This window comes from Herpailurus yagouaroundi, unplaced genomic scaffold (genome assembly GCF_014898765.1).
Source record: "Herpailurus yagouaroundi ecotype Mexico unplaced genomic scaffold, PumYag 161, whole genome shotgun sequence".
Taxonomy (NCBI): Eukaryota; Metazoa; Chordata; class Mammalia; order Carnivora; family Felidae; genus Herpailurus; species Herpailurus yagouaroundi.
Genome location: NW_024412402.1, coordinates 17039195 through 17057148, shown reverse-complemented (window position 1 = coordinate 17057148; position 17954 = coordinate 17039195). Strand labels below are relative to the sequence as shown.

Genomic DNA, 17954 nt, shown 5'->3' with positions numbered 1-17954 from the left:
TGTCCAGAGGTTCAGCTCTCAATCCCTCATAATCCAGGGAGGCAAACATTATGAACTGGGAGAGTCCTCTGGACTGGATCCTTTGTAGACAGAGTCAGGGTGAGACTTCAAAGAAATGAATCTCTCAGGACTGAGCTGACTTTGGCCTCAGAGCCCGAGATCTCCAAAAATCATATAAGCAGTCTAGAAGAACGATTTGAGTAAAATAGTTCTTCTCTGTCAATTTGCTTATAGAGACAAGAAAGGACCCAGAATGGGGCCCCTAAAAAAGCCTCAAAAAAAACCCCACATTTTCTAAGGGCCAATTTTAAGAACAGACTGATTAAATGGGCAGTTGTGGTAGCTATGAGTAGACACACAAACTGGCTTACCTGTGGCAGAGCACAGAGGAAAGAAGTAGCCTCCATAAAAGCTGAGTAAAACACAAAAGCAGGGCACCTGGATGGCTCAGTCAGTTGGGCATCCAACTCTAGATTTCAGCTCAGGTCATGATCTCACAGTCAGAGATCGAGTTCTGCACTGGGCAGGGAGCCTGCTTAAGATTCTCTCTCCCTCTCCCTCTGCCCCTTCCCAGCCCATGATCTCACTCTCTCTCTCTCTCTCTCTCAGAAAGAAAGAAAGAAAGAAAGAAAGAAAGAAAGAAAAGAAAAGGCATAAGAATTGACTAGCTAAGCTTTTAACAAGCATTAAAAACCAAGTGAGGACTCAAGTGTCAGTAGGAAAGAAATGAGGGCCTCAGACCTAATAGTATTTTGTACTTGCTTACAACCTGTATTCCAGAGATCTCTACCCAGAGCTAATGAGAAAGATCAGAAGCAAGGCGGACCCACCCTCCACCCCAAGGCCTTGCAGACTCGCAAGACCTGATCGGCAGCTGCTGAAAAAAGACACACAGCCCCCCTTACTTTCTTTGACCTTTTTTCCTCTAAAGCAAATGCTTTACATTTCTGGGAGAAGGGCAGAAAATCCTGACCATAGGACACAAAGTGTCCACAATAGTGGCTGGGATAAGGATAAGTAAAACAACAATTTTTTACAAATCTGTACTTCTGAGGTGTCCGGGTGGCTCGGTCGATGGAGCATCCGACTTCCGCTCAGGTCACGATCTGACCTGAGTTTCATGAGTTGGAGCCCCGCGTCGCGTCGGGCTCTGTGCTGGCAGCTCAGAGCCTGGAGCCTGTTTCAGCTTCTGTGTCTCCCTCGCTCTCTGCCCCTCCCCTACTCACACTCTGTCTCTCTCTCTTTCTCTCAAAAATAAACATTAAACATTTTTTTTTCTTAAATCTTTGCTGCTTTGAGAAGGCCAAAAACTATCTCCTAAGACTAGCCCTAGAACGAGGCAGAAATCCACAGAAAGGAGGGGCAGGCATACTGAAAGTGGCCCAGGCATTCTCAGACAGGCTCAGATTGCAGTTGAACCAGGAAAACAGAGACTCCTAACCACAAATTCAGCACCAAATGATAAGCAGCAGCATTATCATGCTGACAGAGGAGTGAAGGGGAGCAGAATATGGCTCCCTGAAATAAGTGTCTTTGGAATAAGGGTTGTTTTAAGCTGGTCATTTTTAAGACACAGCAGACATAGGAAAAGCTCTGAAAATTGAGTACGTACATTCATAAGGGAAATTTCCATTTGTAAGGGGGTCTCCCTCTGTGTACCAGGAAGAAGATGACTAAAATCTCTAGAAAGTCTTACAGTGGACAAGGCAACGACTTAAATCTGTACAACAACCTTACCCTTGTTGATTATGCTTTTTCTAGTAACTGCCGCCCTCTCCCTGCAATGTCTTCTTTTGTCTTTCGCTGGGGATGGTATTTAAGGTGGTGGTTTGAGCCTGTTTGGAGAAGAGTCACTCAGTTTGCCTGGGAATCTCCCATGTATACAAGAGGCAAGCATGCTATTAAATTCTGTTTTTCTTTAATCTTGTCTTACAGGGCAGTCTTAGCCAAGAATCCAGATAGGTAGAGGGAAAATTGGTTTTCCTCCGCCACATTAGAGTATAAGCTTGGAGAGAGACCTGGTTGTGCAGGAATACAGGGATGTCTAGTAGCTGGGAAGAGGGCATGGACAGAAAGAGAAACCCTCCCTGACACAAGAAAACAACATTCCATCACTGGAGGAGTGTGAAGCCTGGGGCACATGGAAAGTAACAATAGCAACAATAAAATGTAACCTGTCACAATGTCCGACTAGATTGCCTCAGCCCCTCACAATGACAGTCTCACTCAAAAAGAAGCACCAGGGCGCCTGGGTGGCTCAGTTGGTTAAGCCTCTGACTTGATTTTGGCTCAGGTCATGATCTCATGATTCGTGAGACCGAGCCCCGTGTTAGGCTCTGCACTGAGCCTACTTGGGATTGTCTCTCTCTCTCTCTGTTCCTCCCCCACTCATACTCTCTCTCTGTCTCTCTCTCTCAAAATAAATAAAGTTAAAAAATTATAAAAATAAGCATGTCCATTTTACCTCATGCTCTACGATTCTACCCCCAGTGCCAAACATTTGATTTTAAAATTACAAACACAGGGGTGCCTGGGTGGGTCAGTCAGTAAAGCGTCTGACTTCGGCTCAGGTCATGATCTCGCAGTTTGTGGGTTCAAAACCAGCATCAGGCTCTATGCTGACAGCTTAGAGCCTGGAGCCTGCTTTGGATTCTGTGTCTCCCTCTCTCTCTCTGCCCCTCCCCTGCTCACACTCTGTCTCTGTCTCTGTCTCTCTCAAAAATAAATACATTAAAAAAATAAATAAAATAAAAATTACAAACACAAAAAAGCAAAAAAAAAAAAAAAACCCAACCCATTGTTAAGAGATAAAGTAACTATCATAACTGAACTGTGCAATGGCCTGTTGTTGGAACTATTAATCAGGGACATTAACTCTAATATGTTAAAAAGATTGAACAGAAAAGTTAGGATGCATGAACAGATGAAGGATTTGAAAGAAGAAACGGAATCTCTAGGAAAGAGTCAAACAGAGATGCTAGAAATAAAATAACACAATATCAGAGGTAAAGAATTTCTGTCATGGGCTCATCGGTAGACTCAATACAGTGGAGGAAAAAAAATCAGTGAACTTGAAGATTGGGCAATAGAAATTAGACTGAAACATGAGGAGATATAATAGAGTAATAAATAATAACAATAATAAACCAGCACACAGCATCCAAGAGCTGCAGGATAATACCAAACATTCTAACATACTCAATTAGTTCCCCAGACAGAGAAGAAACAGAAAATGAGGTGGAATATATACTTAAAAACATAATAGGCACCATTTCCGAAAAATAATGAAAAGCAGCAAAACACAGACCCAAAGAAGCTGAAAGAATCTGTAACAGATGAGCACTGAAAACAACATCACCACAAACATCAAACTGCTTAAAACCAAAGATAGAGAGCAAATCTTGAACATAGCAGGAAAAAAAGGCACTTTATTTTAAGCAAATGTGATAACTTAAGGAGTTATACCATAAGCCCTAAAACAAGGTATGTCTCTGCATGGTAGGGTGGGGTTGTCTATTCTGATCACTATTTTATATTTTTCCTAAATTGAAAATTTACTCATTTAATTTAAACATAAAAACAAAAATCTAAGCAACACCACGATGCAAGATTTACTCAGAAAAAGCTACACAGTGGAAAGGGGGGGAAGACTGGGGGAGACAGAGAAAAAGAGTGTGTGTGTGTGTGTGTGTGTGTGTGTGTGTGTGTGTGTGAGACAGAGGGGCTGGTGAAGGAGTCCCTTCCAGCCTTAAGTCCTGCGAGTAAGAACGAGGCAAGATACTGGAGCTATTGTGACCCTGGTCACCTGGCAGAAAAGGAGCCACTAAAATGAAGGCACATTGATTGAGGACAGAGATCAGGTCTGTTTTATTCACTGCTCTCTAATCAGCATCGAACTCCCGGGCTTAGCCGTCAGAAAATATTTGTCAGAGGAAGGAAAAGGGGGAGGAGGGAGAGCTTGTTATATGCCAGCCAATGACAGGGGAAGCGAGGAGGGATGTGGGTACAGAGAGAGAAAGGGGGGGGGGGAGACAGGAATCTGAGAAAAAGAGCAGCAGGGGCGATGGGAAACAGGAAGCATCGGTCTGGTGGGTGAAGCTGTGGAAACGTCACCACCCGTAGCTTAGTAGGAGCAGGCTTCGGGGCTTGAACGGTGCTGGGGAAGGATGGCCCCGTCCTTTGAGGCTGTAGGAATACAGAAAAGGGCTAAATGGGAGAAAAGGGCTAAAGGGCCAAGTCTCTAAAATCTGTTACAGAAAGGGGTGTCATTGCAGCATACAAAATCCACTTGAACACTTTGTCTGAAGAAAGACATGGAGAGGCACAGGTCCCCACAGCCCTGGTATCCATACAGGAGCCTGTCATCTGGGGAGGAAGACAAGAGAAGAGGACCTCGGATTTGTGACTTCCAAGTTCAAAAGTGTTTGCCACTTAAGAGGTAAAGCAATAGACATTTGTTGAAAGAATGGGGGATTCAGAGAATAAGGAGAAACAGCACATAGTCCTAAGGAGTCGGGCTGCCAGGTAATAAGGGACATTGGCCACCCTGCAAAGACAGAGGTGAGCCCCTCGTGGGTCATCTTGCTCCAACCCCTTACCTTGCCTAAACTAAGGCCACCAGTTCCCAAAAGCACTACCACACACAAGCTCCCCTGGAATTTTCTTAGCCAGTCCCTCCCACCCCTGAGTAGCATGGGGACGGCCCAACGACCCAGGGACCCCTCAACAAGCACTTTTTCTCCTAACAGGTCTGCTGGTCCTGTCAAGGGCTAGTGGCAGTCCAGCACCAGGTCCAGGAAATCCCCTTCCAACTTTTTAAGAAAAACTTCCTTCCCAAACTCTCTGCTTTTGCCCTCAGGGCTCCTGAGAGCCAGCTCCCACAGGATCAGGCAAGGGTCACCCAGGTGACTTCTCAGGACCCACCTACCTTCGTAGACCTTCCTCAGGAAGCACCGCTGGCTGCCTTGAGTCTCGCAGACACTTTCCCCAGTCTCGCAAACCCCACTGGCGTTGACTCGTGGGCACTGGAGACATGGTAGAGCTGGAAAGTCAAAACCCGCATGATGAGCCTCGGCCACCACTGCCTCCTGGCAGATCAGCAGGGAGCACACCTTCTGGGCCACACGCAGCCTGGACGGGGCTGGTTCCCAGGCCTGAAGAGGTGGCTGAGAGCAGGGGATTTCTGGGTGCTTGGCACACCCCTGGGAGGAGGCAAGCGGGCCAGTACGACAGGATGCCCCTCTACTCCCAGGGACGGACTGTGCTGAAGGTCAAGTCCTACACCGCAGCTCTGCCAACCCCCCTCATATGGCCTGTCACCGATCTTCCCAATCCTTCTGGACGGCCCCCACTGCCTTCGCCACCCACAAAGAACCTTCTTTGCTCCCTTTTACGCAAATGTAGGGCTCTCGGCAAGAAAGCTTGAGGAACTGGGGAGTAACGGATGAGAACTGAGGTGGGAAGGAGGTGAAGTAAAAGTGGGAAGAGGGGAGAAAGGAGAAAGGAAAAAGCAGTGACAAAAGTGGAGGAAGCATCGGAGAGGGGAGGCAGAGACGGAGGAAAAACAGTGGGGCGAGGAGGTAAGGACCACGATCGCCTCTGAGGTTAAGGTTAGGCCCTGGTGCCTTGCTCCTCACCTCCCCCTGACCCACCAACGCACAGAGCACCCAGCCCCAGTGCCCAAGGTCCTTCCAGAGACCCTGCACTGGCTCACCTTGCAGGAAGCCCAGCAACAAGGAGAGGCCCAGCAGCAGGAGGCGCGCACCCATCTCGGACCAGGCCACAGAAGGAGGGACAGAGCCACTGGCGTCAGCCCCTGAGTATCTGGCTTTATGCCCCCCGGCGGGGAGCGGCCACCAATGGGAGCTGAGGGCTGGGCTTCCACAGACCCTGGAGTGAACAGAGCGCCTGGTGGGAGCCCCAGCCTCCCCGCCCGCCTCCGGGTCTCCGCTCACCTCCAACTGGCCCCGCTGGGGGAGCCACGTCCTTTCACGGCTTCTTTTGGTCACATGACCCCCCCTCCCCCCCACCCCCAGCTTTTAATGGGAGAATCGTGTCCGCCTTGCTCAGCCCAAGAATTCTTGAGATTCAGGTGAGCTGAGGAACCTGGAGGGGTGGGGCACGTGACGCCAGGATTTTCTGGACTCGAGACCACTTCCCTGAATGCGGTGTGAGCGCAGACTCGGGAATCTCCTGATTTCACGGAGATGGATACGTGCCTGCACTGGTGCTAAATAAGTCACTAAACCTGAAAAAGCAGATTTGGGGTAATCTTCCAGGCAGGCTGCATGCCAGACTAGAGATTTTTGCTCGTTTATACACTGCTGAATGTAATTTTAATGTTATTTATTTATTTATTTATTTATTTATTTATTTATTTATTTTTGAGACAGTGACAGAGCGTGAGCAAGGGAGGGGCAGAGAGAGAGGGAGACACAGAAGCTGTCAGCACAGACTCGAAGGGCTCGAACTCACAAACCGCGAGATCATGACCTCATGACCTGAGCCGAAGACTCAGATTTAACCGGCTGAGTGTAATTTTAAAACACCGATGTGGAGGGGCGCCTGGGTTACTCTAGTGGATCAAGCTTCCAACTCGTGGGCTTGGTCGTGATCTCCCAATCCGGGAGTTCAAGCCCCAGCGGGGACTGAGAGTCAGGTGCCTGCTTGGGATTCTCTCTGCCCCTCCCCTGCTCATGCTTTCTCTCTCTCAAAATAAACAAACTTAAAAAATAAGGAAGAACACTGATCTGGGAAAAAAAAAAAAAGTTTTGCTTTCTTAATACAAACTACATAAAGCTTGACAAAGTCATCACAGCTCATGGTGGTATCAGGAAGCAGTCAACCCCCTTCTGAACACTGTCAAGGAATGTCCCTCCTGGCTTGTACTCCCTCTATCACAAAAGTAAATAAACATTTACAAAGAAGGTGGCCACAGGGTGCCTGGGTGGCTCAGTTGGTTAACAGTTAATGGTGCAACTTTGGTTCAGCTCATGAGCTCACCACGGCTCATGGGTTCGAGCCTAGTGTCAGGTTCTGTGCTGACAGCCCAGAGCCTGGAGCCTGCTTCGGATTCTGTGTCTCCCTCTCTCTGCCCCTCACCTTCTCTCTCTCTCTCAAAAAGAAACATGAAAAAAATTAAAAAAAAAAATAAAAAATTAGGTGGCCTGGTTCCCAAGGAATCAGAAGAATAGCTGTGGATGCATACAGTGAAGGCGGAGTCCTGGGCATCAGGGTCCTAGCCTCAGGAAACATTCCAGGGCAAGACCTAAGTTTGTCACATAGGTGGCAAAATTCCCAGGCTGGGAAGAGCAGGCCCTTGTACAATGGCTACTAATAACCTTTATCAATAACCAGTGGGGACAAAAGACTACATCCATTGGATGCAACCATTAGCACAAACTATCATTCCTTATCTGGCTTCAACCACAGAATTCCTGGATTTTAGTTTTAAAAATACTTATCAGTTGTCCTGTTGGATATGAGTTCCTATGCTGAAGGAATTTGCAAGGTTTCAGTGTCTTGAAAAGTTCTGAAAAGTTTCAATGTCCTGAAAAGTTGGCCACCTTCCCCGGGTTACAGTACATGGATTCAGCCTCCTGGTGTGCTGGGGTGCTCGTGGGGTGAGGCTAGTGAAAAAGGTCCCGATTTGTAGCATTTATAGATTTCCATGGTGCAAATGGCAATTACCACCTGCCATCCTGACATCGCTGAATCGGACGTTGACAAGACACGTGCCCACCATTATATAGTATTTCCAGCAAACAAGGGTACTAAATAACATTATAAGCACAGATAATAGTAAACTGTGAAATAATAAAGAATTGATGAGGTTTTTAGTATTTTTTACCTCTGTTTCTAATATGATTTGTCAGTTTCTATGTTAACTTTAATAATATCTGTGTTTAGGGTGCTTGGGTGGGTCAGTCAGTCGAGCGTCTGACTCCCGATTTCAGTTCAGGTCATGATCTCATGGATTATGAGAGCGAGCCCTGCATCAGGCTCTACACTGACAGTGCGGAGCCTGCTTGGGATTCTCCCTCTCTTCCTCCCTTACTGCCCCTACCCTGCTTGTGCTCACTCGTGTGTGCTCTTCCCTCTAAATAAGTAAATAAACATTGAAAAAAATAATAATAGCTGTGTTCGACAAGTAGCTTGTAAAATTCCTGAACTTTCACCATCAGCTCTCATCCGCCAGTTCAAGCCAGTTCCCAGCACACCACGGGTTAAGTCACTATCATGCAAAGAAGCTGGTAAAGTGAAAGGTAGAAATTGCTGTATCCCTTTATTCACACAATTCCCAGTGATAATATCACACAGCCCATCCCTGACTTGAGTTGATATATCACAGAAGGAACAAATCTATACAGACAGCCAAACAGAGGATGTCCCCACCTTTGAACAGGCCTCTCCTTCTCAGGTTCGTGCCGTATTCAAGAATGCGTGGTCTCAAAAGGACTGAGTCTAACCATCTGTTTGTGTGCTGTGCGACTGGCAGGGCTGTAAGGCTGTGGAAACCGAAGCTGGAGAAGCCTGATCTTGGACATCTTTGTTTGGAGTTTCTGCAGCAGGTTAGGAAGAACTTCATTGCTCAGGATTTTAGTTTTAGAAGTCAGTTATGGCGACAGAACAAAGGAAAATTCTGATGAGGACAACAGACCAAGAAGAAGCTGTTTCAGTGGTGCAGGGGAGGGATGAGCCTGAACTTGGGTTGTGTCAGTGGGAGTAGAGAAGGGCTGATAAACTGAAGAAGTAGTTAGAGGTAAAATTGATGTGTTGTGTGAGGAGTGGGAGAAGGAGGAGCCAGTTACTGAACCAAAGGTCCCAGGAACGGAATTGGGGTACAGATGATGAATTCAGTATTACAAATGTTGAGTTTGAGATGTTGTGGGAATACTTGGATAGAAACGTCCAGCTGGTAGTTGGAAATCTGGATCTGAACTAAGGAGGGAAGGCTCTGTGGGCCAGCTTGCAGATATGAGGAGCCCTCAATTTGTAGGTGGTGGTGGACATGATAAGGCTTCTTAGGGAGTGTGTAAAGAGTAAGAATTCTCATCAGGAAGACGGGATGGAGAAGTACAATTTCAGGAAAAGTGGGGAGGAGCACTAGGAAAAGGCAGAGAGCATTGCATATTCAGAGAAGAGCTAGAAGTTGGCTATGGGTAGGGCTTGGGATGGACGTAGGATGAAGAGGGAGGAACAGCTTGTCTAGAAAGACAATTCATCCATTCCTTCATTCAGGAAGCATTTATTAAGTATGTATTCTGTGGCAAACCTGCTGCTAGGTAGTGGGGATACTACAGTGATCAAGACAGACAAGGACCCTGCCTTCAAGGAGTTTAGAGTCAAATGGAGGAGACATATATTAAACACATAATTATGAGTGACAAATACATCTATTCTGGGTCCAGCATCCAGTAGTACATGTAACAAAGTGCTACAAGGGAGGAAGGTAGGGAAGAAGTAGGAGGTGAGGGCCAGGGGATCTCTGCCACCCAATCCCCAATATACCAGGTGGAGGCCTCATTGCATCCATCTTCTACCCCCTTGACAGAAATTACAGCTCAAGGCACAGCTCTCAACGATCCCTTGTCAATCTCTATTTGTGCCCATATCATGTATTTGCCAAAACCAACATGTTACCACTGCCTGGTGAAGAGCAGGAGCTGTAGAAGCTTTGCCATGTCAAGATCCAACCAGTGTCAAAACTGTGGCAGGAAAAGAAGAAATATTTCAATCTCAATCTGTGTGTGTGTGTGTGTGTGTGTGTGTGTGTATTTCCCCCTCCAATCTTCCAAAGGCTAAATTTAGTCTGCAGCCAAACCCAGCTAGCATTCAGGTGATCGAATCAATAGAGGTCAGCCTACAGGGCCAAAAAAGGCTGATCTAAAGAGCCAAATAGATAATAATCAGCCAATCACAATTCATTGTCAAGAACACTTTTGAAAGAGAGTAAATAACTTCTAAATTTTATTTCAAAGAGAGTATGTTATTTTGGTAATAAGATGTTTTTTAAAAAAAGATAGGGCAGAGAGATTGAGCCCCAAGACACCACCTGACACATGGCAAATTAGTCTTCATTGGCACAATTTGCCGTGGGTTGTTAGAGGGCCTTCCTGCCTGAGCAGCCTACAGGAGAACCTCAAAGCTCAAACCCATTGTGAGGCAACACGGGTGGTCTCTGAGATTCTAGAATTCCCAGAAGCTGTAACCTAGCATTGGGAGCTTCTGCTCACAGGTTTACTTCACAGCTCTTGGGTGCCCCACACCAGGGTCCTCTCTTCCCCAAAGTCCAGATGAAGAAGTTTCTCTTACTAATGAGTCTTTATCTGGTTGGATCTGCCAGAGGTGAGTCCCTTATATTGGCTCTAGGAGGCCTCTTTAAGGTCTTTTAGCCCTTGAAGAAGAAAGTTACCCAAACCAATCTGACTCAGAATCAGGAAGAGCTAAACGAGTTCAACTCTGAGAGCTCCTGAGTCCGTTGATTCCTCCTAGTTATGGCTTTACCACCAGAGAAGCCCACTGGCTTGGCAGAGTCTCATTCCTACTTCTTTCAACCACTCACCATTCGAACCTGTTGCTCTGTGAGATGAGAAGATAAGTCTAGGGGTTCTGTGGAAGTCCATTGAAGGTTTGTCCCAATTAACTGAGTGCAAGGGATCCTTATGTAGTTGATGTAGCAAGGAAAGATACAAGGAGACGGGAATTTGATGTACCTAGAAATCCATCTCAGAGCATAGCTATGGGCCAGAGACCTTACGAGCCTCTCCTTCATGGCCATGTTCTATCTATCCAATTGTCTGTATTTCCTCTTTCAGGATCCTCAGTCATGAAGGGCTGTGCTCCCTCATTCCTCCTAGAGGAGAAGAGAGAGGCCGTGAGCTCTGAGGTGTCAATTAAATGACAAATGTAATGTTGGTCTTCAAAGAATTTTGGTTTTTACTTTCTTAGACTTTCAAAAATTGACTCAGAAATGCCAGCCACGTGGTGAAACAGTTAAGTCATCAACTATAAGAATGACTAAGAAATTAGTGTGCTTTTTCAACCTTTCTGTATCAGAAATCTCTGTACTAAAACTTCTGTTAACTATTGAAGAATAAGGGGTGCCTGCATGGCTAATATATTGAAGAATAAGGGGTGCCTGCATGGCTAAATCGGTTGAGTGCCTGACTCTTGATTTCAGCTCAGGTCAGGATCCCAGGGTTATGGGATTGAGTCCTGCATGTCAAGCTCCGTGCTGAGCGTGCAGATGGCTTAAGATTCTCTCTCTCCCTCTGCTCCTCTCCCCCAACTTGTGCTCTCCCTCTCTAAAAAATATGTTTAAAAAAATGTTTTTAAATATTGAAGAATCAGCAAAGCAGATATTTCAGTAACAACTTTTAAAAATAAAAGCCTCCCAAGGGCGCCTGGGTGGCTCAGTTGGTTAAGTGTGACTTTGACTCAGGTCATGACCTCGCGGTTTGTGGGTTCAAGCCCCACGTCAGGCTCTGGGCTGACAGTGTGGAGCCTAGAGCCTGCTTTGGATTCTCTGTCTCCCTCTCTCTCTGCCCCTCCCCTGCTTGTTCTCTGTCTCTCTGTCTCTCAAAAATAAACGTTAAAAAAAATTAAAAAATAAAAATAAAAACTTCCCAAAAGCCTTAACAAATCATTGCTTTATCAATGTATTCTAATCCTAGTCTTTCAGAAAGTCATTGATTATAAGGACTACAAATCACCCAGAATATATATATATATATATATATATATATATATATATATCATTGCAGATATATATATATATATATCATTGCAGAACTCTTGCAGAGATAAGGGTATTTTAGAGACTTAGGCTACCTTAGCCTCAAAAGATCTTGTAATTCCTCTCAGCTTTTGGCTGGGATTAATAACTCAGTAGCCTACCTACTCTTCTCTGGGTTACTCAGTCTAATCAAAGAGTAATAATCAAATTGGTGCTACGTTCCAACAAAATGAAAGTCATACTTAAAGAATGTTTGTCTGATAGTCATTGGTGAAATGGATTAAAGATAGAAGAAATTGGCCAGAAGAGAATGACCAGTTAAGAGTTTTGTTAAGTCCCAGTGTAAAGTGGGAAGGAGAGAAAAATAAGTTGAGCACCTAAGGAATAAACTAGGAACTTCACAATTTATCTTATTGAAGACTCATGACAACTACATGAAGTGAAGTGGATATAAATGGTATATGTCACAAGGAATATCAATTCAGAAATAAATAAGCAAAGAATGTTTTTATCTTAATAATTTTTTAATGTTTATTTTTCAAGGAGAGAGAGAGAGACACAGAGCATGAGCGGGGGAGGGCAAAGAGAAAGGGAGACAGAATCTGAAGCAGATTCCAGGCTCTGAGCTGTTAGCACAGAGCCCAACACAGGGCTCAAACTCACAGAGTGTGAGATCATGACCTGAGCTGAAGTCGGATGCCCAACCAACTGAGCCCCCCAGGCATCCCTTACCTCAATAATTGATGGCAACTTTGAGTCTCCAACCCACATGGATTGGTGACTGAGTGTGAGCAAGAACCTGAATTTGCCAAATATAAGTGTCTTAAATCCTGTCTCATAATTTTTGTGGGTTCCTTAGATATTTGTCATCTCTAATTTAAAATGTATCCTGTCAAGGTTAAAACCTTCCACGCTAAATTCCAGCCAGAACTACTTAGCTTCTCTTTCCCTTTCATATCCTCATCCTTCTTGCCTTTCACCCACAGAGACGCTGGAGGGAGGGCTGGGGTGGACTTCTGGTTATGTGAGTGATGATGGTACTTTGATTTCCAAATGCTGGCTTTGTCAGGGGGAGCACGTTATTTTCCCTTTAGGTGCTTTTGGTACATGGGCAAGTGGGCCCCCCCTGTGCATTTCTTAACAACGCAGATCTTAAAATTCTTCCTTTAAATGCCAGGGTTGGTCTCTGTGTGTTTCATTACTAATGCCTCTGACCTTCATGGTCTCTTGGGTAATTCAGTGAGTTCCCCCAACCTCTGTAATATCTTCACGTGCCTGATCTGGCCCACAGGAAACCCAGGAATCCCACAACATTAGCCTTACTGCATACGAAAAGCAGTCTTTATCCCAGACATTCTTTCTCTCACCTTCACTCTCTCTTCTGTTCCTTCTCCACCCCAGGAGCATCAGGTCAGCCTGATGAACCTCCTGGTTCTATGGATCATCAAGCTTCCGTTCAGCAATTTTCAGGTGGGTACTTTTCACTTGGAAACCCTTCAGATGGTGAGGCTTTGTATGAGACTTCTTCAGACGAGAGCAGTTTAAGTGAGCACACCTCAGGTGGGCACGCTTCAGTTGAACACGCCTCAGGTGAGCACGCTTCAGGTGAACACATTTCAGGTGAGCATGCTGCGGGTGAACACATGTCAGGTGAACACACCACAGGGGAGCACACTTCTGGTGAACAACCTTCAGGTGAACAGACTTCTGGTGAAAAGCCTTCAGGTGAACAGACTTCTGGTGAACAGACTTCTGGTGAACAGTCTTCTAGTGAAAAGCCTTCAGGTGAACAAGTTTTGGCTGAAAAGCCTTCAGGTGAACAGGTTTCAGCTGAAAAGCCTTCAGGTGAACAAGTTTTGAGTGAGAAGCCTTCAGGTGAACAGGCTTCCGGTGAACAAGCTTCAGGTGAACAAGCTTCAGGTGAAAAGCCACCGGGTGAACAGCCTTCAGGCATTCCACCTTCAAGCACACTTTCAGGTGAGGCCCCTTTTCAGTACCCATCTGGATGGGTACTAGTCCTTGACTTCAGGTGTGACCTAGGCAGAACATCAAGAAACCCAACTTTAAGGAGAGGGTATGGAAGAGAGACTAATTCACAAACACTTCACGAAGAGCTCTCTCAAAGACGCTCTTTACGTCTCTTGATAATAATACCAGGAGGCAGGATGCAGGTTTTGTGGGGCCCTGAGAGCTAAGCAGTTTTGAGGGCCCTCTTTAAAACACACACACACACACACACACACACACACACACACACACACAAATACAAAATGCCAGCAGTCCCCCCATCTTTATTCTACATACGAAACTATGAATACACTCCCTTGGAAGGGGCTCGTGGAAGACTAGGCTCCATGAGCTTCATGCTAAATCTGCCCCAACAAACTGTTAGAATGCTTTGCAAACTCTGTAAGTGGATATCTAGCCCTGGCTAGGTGGCTCTGTTTTGTTTGAACATGGACAATAAAACATGAGCACACTTTTGTCTATTAGATCCACAAATAAGTTCCCAATAAAACTGCAATGTTTTAGCTCTTACTAAAAAGGGTTGTCCAAGGAAGGAAAACAAGACCCAGAGTTTGATGTCTCAAGATATTACCAAATATAAGTACTTCATATTTCCTCCCATTGCATAAGTAGTAGTATTCCAAATCTTCTAAGAAGTAAGGCTAACATCACATTGCTAGAGAGGAGCAATCCTTGGATTTAAACTTGGGTCAGCCTGACTCTTCAGCCCACATCCTTTCGATTTCTTTGTGCTTCCTCAACTAGGGAATTGGGAATGGAGATAGCAAAAGAGGCAAAACGGAAGCATTTCAAAAAGAATGCCCTTTGTGACAAATTGACATTGTTGAAGGTCAGTTTGAAATTGGAGACTGATCACCCTTTACAGAGTTTGCAACGTTAGAGTATTCTAACATAGCTTATTAATCAGTTTTTACTCCATTTGTCCCGTATGGGTAAGAGCATGACAGGGGAGTACAAAGGGGAGCCAGTCAAGTGACAAAAGTTCTACTTTGCTCCTATGGAGTCAGACGTGGCAGAAGGGCATCTAACTAAATATCCAGGAAGCCAGTGGGGGCATGGAACAAACATCAGTAATATAGGGAGCAATCTGGGATTCTTCAGCAATGAAAATCATAGATGAAGCAGTAAGAATGAAGGCATTTCCTCAGGTACAGAACAGAGACTATGCTCTATCAGACGCAGGGCCCTCAGATGCTCAGTGAGAGCCAAGCAATGAAATGTGTGGTATCCAGGCTCCTTGCTACCCATCATCCCACCCCTTGTGACTCATAGCTATACACCTGGACCACCAGGGAATTTCATTAGGCTTATCTTAAATTGGCAGGCCCAATATTAAATTGCCACACATGCTCATATATGAATGATCAAGGAAAATGTCTTCGTGGAGAGGGAGTCTGCTCCACTCAGAATTCCCAGCAGTGCATGTTAAAGAAGATCTTTGAAGGTATGTGGGGACTTCATGATACAATCTTTGCCAGGGAAACACATCCACTAACTTGAGTACTCTTGGGAGTAGTTGCAGTGGTGGCAGTCTGAGGAGGGGTCAACTTGTGATTCCCCAGAAACTTGGAGATTCAGGAGAACCTTATCCTTTCAAGAATTAAGAGCAGCATTCCAGCTACTGATGGAGAGGTAGAGGCCCTCCATAGAGCAAGCCTATGATGTCTTAAAAGGAGACAGGGAGACTATCTCTTTGTATTAAAGAAACGTGTGAGTTGCACTTTGAGATGTTGACACATTGACCATAAGCTCAGGACTATGTCTGTCTTGTTCACGGCTATATATTCCTAGCACTTAGCACAATGTTTAGTTCATGGAAGGCATTTAGTGAATATTGAATAAATGAATAAAGAATTGTCTATCAGTCAGTGTTCATAGGTTGCCAGAACTATCTTAGTATAGTCTCATACCTCTCTACTCTTATACTCACTCCTCATCACCAAAACCACTTCCTGATTTCCCTTGTGGTTTGTCTAGTCCCTCAATAGAGGCAGTGGGCAACAGATATGGGGAAGGGCCCAGAAAAGGCGGATGGAAAGAGAAGGGGTGGAAGAATATACAAGCTGGAGACCTTGGTCGTGCCTGTATGGGGACACTGGGGACCATGGATGAAGGCTAAGGTGGGAGAAGGAAGCCTTCTGCTCACTATAGTCTATCTCTACTTCTTTCAGGTGGAAAACTCCAATTCATGGTTCAGGGTTGTGAGAATATGTGCCCATCAATGAACCTCTTCTCCCATGGAACCAGGATGCAAATTATATGCTGTCGGAATCAATCTTTCTGCAACAAGATCTAGAAGCCTGTGCCCTTGCTTCCCGCTCTGACTCAGGCAGCAAAAATTCTCCATTACCCGACTGGGCTCAAGTTATATTGTTTCTCCCCCAGTCTATAACTAACCACATCTGTCTCCGCCTGAGTGTCAGAAAGGATGTTCAAATCCCTCACCTTTCCTCTCCTATCCATGCCCTATAAGCCATTCTTCTCTGTCATCTGCCTTCCCTTACCCCATCTCTCAACATTCTTTTCTTTCTCAATAAATTCGTATGGTAAAGAATATAGGCTGGCGACAGACTTCTTTTCCCATTAGCCAGTTGCAGGGTCAGCCGGAGCTTAAAGTGGATGCATTTCAAATCACTCCACCTTCCTCAAAGTGGAGGGGTCCCCCAGGGCAGAGACCACAAAGAGAAATGCAAAGTAGCTTAAACAACACTGTGGAACCTTCTCTGAACCCCCTACCTTTCCATCTCAATAGGAACCCCACCCCTGTCTACTTGTCAGGATGTCTAAAACTCACCTTCTTTGGCTCTGGAGAATTTTCAGTATTCAAGAGTCTACTCTTGATTTTAACAATAAAATGACTCTTTTTAAAAATTTATTTGCTAGGGGGCGCCTGGGTGGCGCAGTCGGTTAAGCGTCCGACTTCAGCCAGGTCACGATCTCGCGGTCCGTGAGTTCGAGCCCCGCGTCGGGCTCTGGTTTGATGGCTCAGAGCCTGGAGCCTGTTTCCGATTCTGTGTCTCCCTCTCTCTCTGCCCCTCCCCCGTTCATGCTCTGTCTCTCTCTGTCCCAAAAAAATAAATAAACGTTAAAAAAAAATTAAAAAAATTTTTATTTGCTATATAAATATGTAGTAGGTCATACTGGTTAAATATTTTTCTCACACAATGTTACGGGATCATATCAGCATAGAGGGGCGAGTGGAAATAACTATTAATAGTCCCTCACCTACCTGTATTAGTGTTATATTCTTCAGTGTGTTTTCACACACATGGTTTCATCTGATCCTCAGAAAAGAGCCCAGAAAAGTAGACAAAAAAGATAGCATCATCTTTAGTGTACAAACACACGGAATTTATTCATATTTCATGTTGTTCCAAACTTGCCATGGTTACAGAGCTACAGTGAGCCAGGGCCAGATTTCAAAACCAAATCTGCATGATGTCAATTTGAGTTGTTTCCACTACACTATAAATATTAGCCAGAATGGTTCTTTCAAGACCAAAATCAATCCTCTCTTCCTACGCAAGCCCATCTCCTTTCAGCCACTGCTCCCCCAAACCTCTGTTTAAAACTCCTGAGATCAGCTGAGTGGTCTTTTTTTTTTTTTTTTTTAATTTTACATCCGAGTTTGTTAGCATATAGTTCAATAATGATTTCAGGAGTAGATTCCCGTGATTCATCCCCTATATATAACACCCAGTGCTCATCCTAAGTGTCTTCCTTAATGCACCTTACCCATTTAGCCCATCCCCCCACCCACAACCCCTCCAGCAACCCTCAATTTGTTCTCTGTATTTAAGTCTCTCATGTTTTGTCCCCCTCCTTGTTTTTATATTATTTTTGCTTCCCTTCCCTTATATTCATCTGTTTTATATCTTAAAGTCCTCATATGAGTAAAGTCATATATTTGTCTTTCTCTGATTAACTAATTTCGTTTAGCATAATACCCTCTAGTTCCATCCAGGTAGTTGCAAATGGCAAGATTTCATTCTTTTTGATTGCCGAGTAATACTCTAGCGTATATATATATATACTACATCTTCTTTATCCATTCATCCGTCGATGGACATTTGGGCTCTTTCCATACTTTGGCTACTGTTGATAGTACTGCTATAAACACTGGAGTATCCCTTTGAAACAGCACACCTGTGTCCCTTGGATAAATACCTGGTAGTGCAATTTGTAGGGT

The 17954-nt window shown here is 45.0% G+C and overlaps 2 protein-coding genes across 3 annotated transcripts; one reads left to right on the top strand and one right to left on the bottom strand.

Moving 5' to 3' along the window:
• Nucleotides 1–1354: 1354 nt before the first annotated feature.
• LOC121035295 (secreted seminal-vesicle Ly-6 protein 1-like) lies at nt 1355–5781 on the bottom strand. 2 transcript variants are annotated; one of them, XM_040482831.1, is made up of 3 exons: nt 5714–5781; nt 4928–5041; nt 1355–1835 (listed from the first exon to the last, which is right to left on the bottom strand). In XM_040482831.1, the coding sequence occupies exons 1-3, from the start codon at nt 5766–5768 to the stop codon at nt 1747–1749; spliced, it is 258 nt and encodes an 85-aa protein (XP_040338765.1). In that variant the 5' UTR covers nt 5769–5781; the 3' UTR covers nt 1355–1746. The 2 variants fall into 2 exon arrangements, with proteins under 2 accessions (XP_040338765.1, XP_040338764.1); XM_040482830.1 differs by lacking the exon at nt 1355–1835 and adding an exon at nt 3587–4365.
• Nucleotides 5782–10205: 4424 nt separating this feature from the next.
• ACRV1 (acrosomal vesicle protein 1) lies at nt 10206–16640 on the top strand. Its single transcript, XM_040483452.1, has 4 exons — nt 10206–10347; nt 13139–13714; nt 15090–15209; nt 15937–16640. Exons 1-4 carry the CDS (start codon nt 10296–10298, stop codon nt 16059–16061), a joined length of 873 nt encoding a protein of 290 aa, XP_040339386.1. The 5' UTR covers nt 10206–10295; the 3' UTR covers nt 16062–16640.
• The last annotated feature ends 1314 nt before the right edge of the window (nt 16641–17954 follow it).

Bases quoted from the DNA above. Each gene is read 5' to 3' on its own strand.
- LOC121035295 (XM_040482830.1), bottom strand. From the start codon at position 5,768: ATGGGTGCGCGCCTCCTGCTGCTGGGCCTCTCCTTGTTGCTGGGCTTC. The intron at 5,042-5,713 runs GTGAGCCAGTGC...TTGACTTTCCAG, and splicing joins GTTGCTGGGCTTCCTGCAAG to CTCTACCATGTCTCCAGTGC. The intron at 4,366-4,927 runs GTAGGTGGGTCC...CTTCCTCCCCAG, and splicing joins CCTGAGGAAGGTCTACGAAG to ATGACAGGCTCCTGTATGGA.
- ACRV1 (XM_040483452.1), top strand. From the start codon at position 10,296: ATGAAGAAGTTTCTCTTACTAATGAGTCTTTATCTGGTTGGATCTGCC. The intron at 10,348-13,138 runs GTGAGTCCCTTA...TCTCCACCCCAG, and splicing joins TCTGGTTGGATCTGCCAGAG to GAGCATCAGGTCAGCCTGAT. The intron at 13,715-15,089 runs GTGAGGCCCCTT...TTAAATTGGCAG, and splicing joins ACCTTCAAGCACACTTTCAG to GCCCAATATTAAATTGCCAC.